Here is a 9,341-nt window from a genome sequence, read left to right on the forward strand (position 1 = left end):
TATGGGCAATTCATTGCTAGAAGCCATCTTCACTCTTCCTCCCTGTGGAAATAACATTCAGTTTGGACCAGGAAAGGAAGAAATGCTAGTCATGGTAAAAGTATGAGAGGCAGGCAGAAAAGCAGGGTGAATGTCAGGTTCAAAAGGGATAACTGAGAGGTATATTCACCTAGGAAGATGGATGACTAATAAAATACCTAGACCAGAAAAGATGAGTACAGGAAAAGCCTCAGAAAGCTGCTGTTAGGGCTCACTCCTTCAGAGATGCCTAGGAAACATCACAGGAGTGAAGGAGTGTTCCCTTTGAAGCTACACCTGTCTTGTTCTGTCCCCATCCCACCCTACTCATGATCCACGTCTGCACAGAAGTTTTTGTCAGTGTCTGTCCAACAAATGCTGTGTTTTGTACAAGCTTCGCTCTGTTGGCAGTCAGTCACAGATCCTGGAAAGGATTCTCCTGTGAGCCGTGATACAGAGAGGAAATGAGGTGCTGTAACCATGCGTAATCAAAAGGAGAAGTGACATCTTGAACTGTACTAAAATACTTAAACAGGAACTTATCCAAGAATCCATACCCTTGCCTACGCTGCAGTAAACTCACATGTCGCATTAAACGTATTCACTTCCACAGCAGTTAGCTAAATGTTCTCTGCACTGAGCTCTTCCTCACCCCCCCGACGCTATTTTCCACCCCGGTTACTACAGGGCAGAGATCTCAGCGATAGTGCCTGTTTCCGAAGGCATTCAGGTATCACACTGCCCATAGGCTTCAGGATAGCTAGGTCACAGGAACTTTCCCAGGCAGATAACACCCACAAAATGGCATTTGAGTACCTCAGTGTCTTTCAGTTTGCCGAGTTGTAGGTTCTGGCACTACTCTTTACATTAGACTCTCTGCCCAAAAGCAGCTTTAATTAATAGATAATACCATTTTAAATGGCTAGTCTTTCCTTACTTCCAGCAAGATCAGCAGTTGATAATCAATTCACGTTTCATGCACCCCTTGCTATTCACTCATCTCTCCTATTTCATCTTGACCGTCTGAAATTGTGTTGCAAGACTCTCAGGTTCTTCACTCTGCTGTGCCACCTTTACACCAGGAAATATTTTTTATCACTATTTTCATTTTGTACCACTTAGTTTCTTGAAGTTAATCGAATTTCTTGAGTAAAACATTTTAAGTTCAGTGCCTCCAACAACAATTCTCCACCCTTTTATCAATAAACTAGGTTTAAAAAAAAAAAAACCAAAAACCAAATAGGAATGGGACAGTAGACTGAAAAAGAGAAACGAAGAAAGAAACTTCTGTAGTTTAGCACAAACCTGGCAACTAAGGCCCATGAAACATGTGGTGCTTCCTCTAAAACCTTTGAGGTTGTCAGATTATCCATCTAGTAGGAGAAATGGGAGTGCAGCATTTATACAAAATTGAATTTCCTGGTGAATGCTGTTCTTTCTCAAGTCGTTGGAACCGAAAGATCAGTAACAAAAGTTCAACAGTGAAAGAAAAAACTAAAATAGAAGACAATCTGGCAATTAGGAGAACTTGAGAGTAAAAGGTATAACTGGAGATGGAACAGAACAAAAGGGAAACAGGAGCTCACTATGGAGAGAAAACAGAGAGGCAGAAGGTCAAAAAGCAGCTGGGAAGGTCTGGGGCATAGGTGCATTGGCTGGAAATGGTACTGGTACTACTTAGTTAACGCAGCAGTGACTGGTTAAACTGGATTCAATGCCATCACCACTTTTCCTTCACAATTCACTGTGAAACGCTGCTAGGTCAGGCCACAGCAGGCTCTCAGAACAAAGTCCATAGCAGTAGCCTTCCCCACTTAAAAAGAGCTAGCTGCAAACAAGAAACAAGTAAAGCTGTATGGCAGAACACAATTTTAGCGCTTTGTTTCCATTTGCCAGGCAGAGGTTAAGGTTCACAGAACCAAGTAGGAAGAACTTGATATGGCTACTACCTTTTAACTGAGAGAAAACAATGCATTTACAAACACAAACGAATCCTTATCCAAACAATGTTTAAAACTTGGCTTAGGAAAAAAAAAAAAAAGATCAAAAAGGCAGCAGAGTTAAAAAAAAAATCCTGTTACAGATTTAAAAAGCCTCACTTAAACAGTAGGCCTTTTAAAAGTAATGACCTGGCAAAGCAGAAAACTTTCCAAACATCAAATTCAGTTGGAATTTTAAAATGTAGTCGGATTTAAAGCACTTATAGCCCCATTGCCTTCATTCTGGGTATTTACCCTGACGGATCTATTGATTTGGGTTTTTTTTCCCTTTAAACTGGAACGAATCACTACCGTCAATAGTTCCTGCACTGGAAATCATTATTCCACTCAACTGTAATAACACAAATGGTTCGACCCAGCGCTTAAGAGTTGTGTTAAGCTGTAGGTTGGCAACAGGTTAACCAAGGCACTAGAGATTTTTGGTTTTGGTTTTTTTTTTTGTTTTGGTTTGGGTTTTTTGTTGTTGTTGTTGTTGTTTTTCTTTGTTTGTTTGTGGTTTTTTTGGTTGTTGTTGTTGTTGTTAAAAAGACCAGTTTTTTCCATGTAAAAGTTAAACACAGTTATGCTTACATCCTTTCCCGTACGGTAATGCTCATTTGGAAATAACAGAAGGAATTTCCCCCCCCTCCCCCGCACCCCTCCAAAACGGGAAATGCCCACGTCCACGAAGATCTGCCGAAAGACACCCGCGGACAGTCACATCCCCCGGGGTCTGCCCAGGCCCCGCGGCCGGCGGTGCGGGCCCTACCTCGGCGGGGTGGATGCGGAACGCCTCGGCGATCCTGGCGTAGAGCTCGCGGGCGCTGCCGAAGCCCTCCACCCGCCCCGTGGGGCTGCCGTGCGCCAGCTGCGTGTGGAACTGCAGCCGCGACGCGCCGGCTGCCGGGGCGGCGGGAGCCGGGGCCGCCGCCTCGCTCTCCACCAGCTTGAAGGTCTCCTTGGACCGGTCCTTCTTCTTACTCCTCAGCCCCAGCGGCATCTTCCGCGCCTCCAGCGGGCTCCCGCCGCCGCCTCCCCGCGCTGGACTCTGCCCCGGCACCGCCCCGGCTCCGCGGCCATGCCGCCGCCAGGTGAGCCCGCCCCGCCTCACTCCGCCCCACTCCGCCGGCGGAAGGCGCGGGAGCTGCCGGCGGCGCCTCCCCCCTGGCCGTGAGGGAGGGCACCGGGGCTCTCCCCTGCTTCTGCCGCCTCGGCCATAGCTGGGTCGCGCAACCGAGGACCCCACTGCCTCCCCACGGCAGAAGCCAGCGTAACTAACGCAGGGGAGCACGGACTTGGGAGAGCAGCTGTTCACAGAAATCAGCAATCCTTCCTGCCCATGATAGTGCGTAGGAAGAGCTTAAGTTTGTAGTGTCTGGGTTTTGTTTTTTTTTTTTTTTGCCTAAATGGAAGCCAAGGACACTTTGAACTAGACTGCACCAAGAATGCAGTTTGGCAAAGACTGGCACAGTCCATCTTTCAGCTAGTGCAAAGACATCTCTTCCACATTTTTCTAATTGTGTATTATGTAAAAGCATATACTGTAAAGCATATTTATAGACCTTTCAAGTCTTTCCCTAAATTGTACACAAACCCAGATTGTAACATGTTTACTGTCTTCCCACTCACTAGTTCAGGAATTTCTACTAACAATCGGCTAATATTGACCAGAATTCGTTTATATCCAGGACATAAAAGAAAACATGACATATACGAGGATTTCAGCCAACTCTTGCTTATTTACCACAACTGCACAGTGTACCTATAAACCCCTATGAATTAATAAAGCAATAGCCATATAAGCAAAGTTTAAGAGGCTCCATATTGAACTGGACAACAACTTTGAAATACTGAGATTGAACATGTAACTATTTGAAAAGTGTATTTTCTAACATTTAGTAGATTTAAAATGTTTCCTTCCCCACTGTGGAACAAAGAAATGTATTCTATAGAACGATTTAGATGTTAACGTGTTACAAAAAGACATCTTCTGTGCTCCCAATAGCACTACACTCACCTCAGTGGAATTGCTCCATTTTCACTGGTCTACTGAATCCACTCAAGATGTGAAGGAGTGGAACATCCAGCACTTCTAAAGGAACCTGCTATAAAGCTGCTAAGAAAAGCAGCATTGCCTTACTGCATCTTCTGACTCTCAAAAAACCTAGACCACTGGGGAGGGGGGGCGGAAACAACCAAACAATTCTGGCACGTGTAGGAGAAGTGAATTAGTCAAAAGTTCTTAGCACAGGTAGTAAGAAAGTACCCAGAGCATCTCAGAAAATACATACAACTTTTAAACTGTCCATGTTGTGGGGAAAAAAGGTTTGAAGCCAGTTGGATTTCAGTCTTTACAGATAGCACGTGGTAGATTTAACCGTATACTCAAAATGCCTAATTTTTATCCAATTCTAATCTAAGACAACTGGATTCAAGATTGTTATTAATTTTCTAGTAATTTCCACCAGTAAAAGAAGCCACCACAGAATAAACTTACCATCACACTAATAGTTGACTTTCCAGTCCAGTCTGAAACCAGAAAACTTAAACTGAAGATTTCTCTGAAATTGGAGGACTATGTGTACTTTTTCTCATTATTGGAATGCGATTCAGACAGCATGTTGGCATAAACTGGATGACATTGCAATGAGCTGAAACAAAATAGATGAAGCAAAAGTACCAAACTCTTCATGTTCATTCTGATAGTCAGGGTTTTTTGGTGTTTTGCCATTTAAAATGAGCAATTTATTTTAAAACATGCTTTTTTCCATTTACTAAAATGTATTATAAAGGAAGTGACATACAGAGGCTGCACAGATTTGTTTTATTTTAAAAACTCATGGACATTGACATAGCCCTAACTTAGATATCCATTGCAAAACTTTCTTCAATGAAAGTATTAATGTTTCCATGTTTCATATGGAGGTGGATGGAAAAAGACAGCTGAAGTTGTACAAGAACTATGCTGATCCTAATTACAGCTTGGGGGAACAGCATCGGCTTGTAACTATAGAAAGAAAAAGTGATGAGACCAACAGAGCTGACTGAATAAACTGAAGATCACATCGTACTGTTTCATACAAACAGTACTGGGCATGTATATGCTATCATTATTTACATGATGTAACAGGTAAAATTAAACCTTTCTGTTGTCACAGAGCAGAGGAAGATAACATAGCACACACGCTAAATTATTCTTGAAACCCAAACCTGGAACAGCATCTACATAATGCCAGCTTTGGCAAGAAACTGAAGAAGCATTCAACACTCAGTTTTACCAGTTCATTACTGCTACATGTATTTATTTCTGGCTAAGCTGCAAATGCCATTTATTAGCAGTTTCAACCACTTAGATTTAACCAGCATAGCACAGTGTTGACTGAGTGATCTATGGAGCTAGAAGTGAGCCAAACTGCTGAGAACTTCAAAGAATAAAAGCTTATGACAGACACAGACATTTTTTCCAACTACAACCAGTCCCGCTCTTAGGCTTCCTTGAATGTGTACCCACTTGGGAAATATCTGCCAACATTAATTAACACACGTCAAAACTAGATCATGAATACAAATAAGCCTCCAGCAATTCAGGATAGTTAGGATCCAAAAATTACTTAAAATTTCACTTTTTGGAAGTGACATTGTTGGAGCGTAACCATTTAAATAAAAATGTTAATAATCCATTATTAGCCTTAGTTTCAGAAGTAAAAATAAACCATGTACTAAAAAAAAAAAAAAATCTGAAAAATGGTTTCAGTCCTTCTGTCCTCCGAGTACACTGCACACTGCAGTTCATCATATTCTTCAGTTTCTCAGCCACAGTAGTTAGGATGTGAGAACTGTGGCGTGCAACAGCCATGAAGTTTGTGGAGAAAGTACGTGGAATAGAACAGTCACGCTACTGGATATGAAATGCCACAGTGCTCTCCTGCAAACTAACAGTATATAAAATTGTTTCACTACACATTTTATATCTATCTACCTATATCTATCTCTGACTTAGACAGTTCTTACCTGCAGCATATTTTACCTTTCTGGTCATCCATGTTCCAAATGAAGCAACTGCTTAAAAGAATTATTGGTATGACCAGAAAACAAAGACCTGCTTTTAAGATATTTTAGGACCCTAATCTTATTTGGTCTAATAAAAATAAGGCTAAGAAGAAACATAGCCAGTGTTTATAAGTATCTATGATAGTATTGATACAAACTTAACAAAATAACATTGATAAAAATAAAGCTGAAGTTTCCTGCTCATAATGTTAATAACTATTTTTAAACCATTAGAAGATACTGAAAAACAAGGCCTTTCAATAAGATCATATTTCCTCCTCTATGTTAAGACAGGAGTTCAAATAAGACTGCCTGTGATAAGAGGGGACCAAATGTTTGTCCATACGACAGTAAGTATTCATATTTTGGCTTTGGCACATTAAAATCATAAACGAGTAAAATCATCCTCTGAAGGTCCATGCAGCAGCAATAAACTCATTTTGCACACTGACTTCAATTTTGGAATTGTGGCTTGATAGGCAGAGAAGGGGATCCAAGGGATTTTTATCCTGCTTTCTATTACTTTTAAAATCACTTTGTTGGCATATGAGGAAAATAAAAATACATGTTTTTTTTTCTGGGTAGCTCTCAGAAGTGGTTCTAGGTCCTTATTACAGCTGGTTGCAGCTTTTCTGGCAAGGGTTGCTTCTCCCCGAGTCCAGTTTATCAGCCTTTCTTTGGATATAAATACAAGCAGTTGAGACACTTTTTTGGAACATGCCATACAGTACTTATTCAGGGAAAGCTATGGTATTTTAGTAGCTGGCTGGGTGTGGATTTTGGGTGGTTTTTTTAATTAGGTAGGGCAGCAGGAGTGTGAAGATGATAATTTGTCCTTGATAAAGCCATCAGGCATGACTAACAAGATTGTTGTACAGCTCCTCCCTTGCGTAAGCCAGTTAATTCCAGGGGAACAAAACAAGCATAGGACAGTTAAACCTTCTAGACCCAAGGGGAGCAACAGTACACCTCTACTTTCAGTCTTTAAATAATAGAACAATTAATTGGAGCAGCCTGAAGGGAAGAGATCATGCCATCTAATAGTCCCTTGCTAAGCAACATGACAAACGAAGAGCTGAGATTCATGACAAGATTAGTACTGCCATTTGCTCAGCTTGCATGCCAAACAGTTAGTGAAGATATGAATACCCTGGTTCTATAGGATTTATTCAGTAGTCAATATAGTAAGACCTATTAATGTTATCTGTAAAGGAGAACTAGCATTTACTGACTGGAAAAGGAAAATTGTTGCTTAATTATATACAGTAGCATGTCCACGTCCTGTATTTTTTAGGCCTAGCATACAAATTCAAGTGCACAGAACTTCGCCCTGAATCATAGTAAATTTCATTGGTGTGGTAAAATCTATTTAGCCCCAAAGTATGCTACCAGTGAGTCAGACTAGCAGGTAAGATAAAATAAACATGCTACAAAGGAATGGAATGCATTTAATCATTTTACTGACTTCAATTCATGAGCTGTCAGTTGCCTAGTCACCTCCAGACCTTCTCAGAAGCTTCATGAACTATATAAACCGATAAAGAGCACCAGGAGAATCTATCGGCACAAGAGCTGCCATAACCAGTACAACCTGGAGCTCTGTAAGTGGGTCCCTATGGGCAAGATACCGTAGAAGTCAGGGGAAGCGACTCTGGATCTGTTAGGGAGTGTTTTTCAAGTGCAAGATGAACCAGATATTCACAAACATACTTCTGCTCTTCACAATCACCCAGGTTTAGTGTCCTTCCCTTCCATTGCCCATTACACTCTGTCATCTGATACTACAGATATCATTCAGTCAAACAAATCACTCTCTAACTGCTGTCTACAAAGTACTTGCCATGGGATAATCCTATCAGCAAGACACACAGGTCATCATCAAGTAAGCAAGTGCCTAAAGCAGTGAAATAAGATGCTCTGTCACGACAGGATGGGAGACATTATGATTAACCAGCCCAGCACTTTTCAAAATCTGTCAAGTTGTCCACAAACAAAGCAAAGCCTTTACAAAGGCTACAGCCCACTCCTTTTGCTCAGTAGCACCCCAGATACACAGTTCCTAGAATCACATTTTAAGACTGCATCATCACATAGATGAGACCAAGTCACTGGGGAGTGGCAAAAGCATCTTAAGGGCTTAAACATTTGAGGGGTTTTCTAGGACTAAAATATTCTGAAAGACTCAAGGGTTATAGGTTAAGAATACAAAAAAAAAAATTGTAAATTTGTCCAGGAAAACACAGTCTTAAGTAAAAGGGCAAGGAAAATAATGTTTGGAAACCACTATTGTGTTCCTCTCTGAACAAAAACTAAATGCCAGCCAGTTACACACAGTATGTCTCAAAGAAAAAAAAACCAAACAACACAAAGCATGACTCATTAATAGGGCTAGTGTCACTTACCAAGAAGCAGAACTGATTCTTGACCAAATTTAACTCCCTTTCCAGGCTGCTGATTTATTTCAGAACAGGCCCTCCAAATAAAGTAATCCAGAACTAACAGCAGATCATCCAGTCAAGACAACACTCTCCTCCAGTCTCTAAGCAAAAGTATGCATGGTCAAGAATTTTCATAGCACACTGACAACTGTGCACAGCTCAACCAGGGTCTTTGCAACCAAGTCAGCTACAGACCTTTTCTTCTTTGGCTCTTCAGCATTGAAGGTATAACTGGTCCTAGAGCTTGATTCATTCACTTCACTATGCATCAATCTGATGGATGTCTCCCTATGCTTGGATTTTTGAGAATCAGACGTGGATGCTGTCTGAGCATTAAGTAAAAATACTACAACTATCACACCTGAGAATGAGAACACTGGTAATCTCATTTGACTGATCATCACAATATGTATTGCTCATCTTCAGCACTGTTTGTGAGGTTTGGACTGAAGGTCATATTGAAAATAGGGGTGGATCCTAGAAGAGGACATACAAATGAAGATAAAACTTCCATCCTATGAAAGGCAAACTGAAGCGAGCGCACACAAAGTCAAAAGATAAAGGTGGTAAGAACAACAGTGGAGACGCAGCCCCAGTTAATGTCTGTTACTTCCATAACAAAGTAAACAGGTTGTGACTCAAAACTAGAACATCTGTTCAACGTGCCACAAATAGGCTTAAAAAAGTTTTCTGCATAGATAACACAAAAAAGGCTCAGTGGAAGAGTGGAATACTAATATCCTCATGGCATCAGAAAGCGTGCTCTGGAGCAATCACAGAGTATCACTGCATAGAAGAAAGGAGAAACAGTTGTAATACAGCTTGCCCTACTCTTCCAACAGTTTGAGGTTATGCT

At 41.2% G+C, this 9,341-nt stretch overlaps 1 protein-coding gene across 2 annotated transcripts in view; it reads right to left on the reverse strand.

Moving 5' to 3' along the window:
• Nucleotides 1-3,140, reverse strand: part of GIPC2 (GIPC PDZ domain containing family member 2) — a 38,450-nt gene extending 35,310 nt beyond the window's left edge. For both annotated transcript variants that reach the window (XM_086753999.1, XM_086754000.1), the window contains exon 1: nucleotides 2,767-3,140. In XM_086753999.1, coding sequence (XP_086610125.1) covers nucleotides 2,767-2,997 — 231 coding nt within the window. In that variant the 5' untranslated portion in view covers nucleotides 2,998-3,140. The remainder of the gene's footprint in view (nucleotides 1-2,766) is intronic.
• Nucleotides 3,141-9,341: the final 6,201 nt, after the last annotated feature.

The sequence above is a fragment of the Chlamydotis macqueenii genome, chromosome 8 (assembly GCF_036417535.1).
Source record: "Chlamydotis macqueenii isolate bChlMac1 chromosome 8, bChlMac1.mat, whole genome shotgun sequence".
Lineage (NCBI taxonomy): Eukaryota > Metazoa > Chordata > Aves > Otidiformes > Otididae > Chlamydotis > Chlamydotis macqueenii.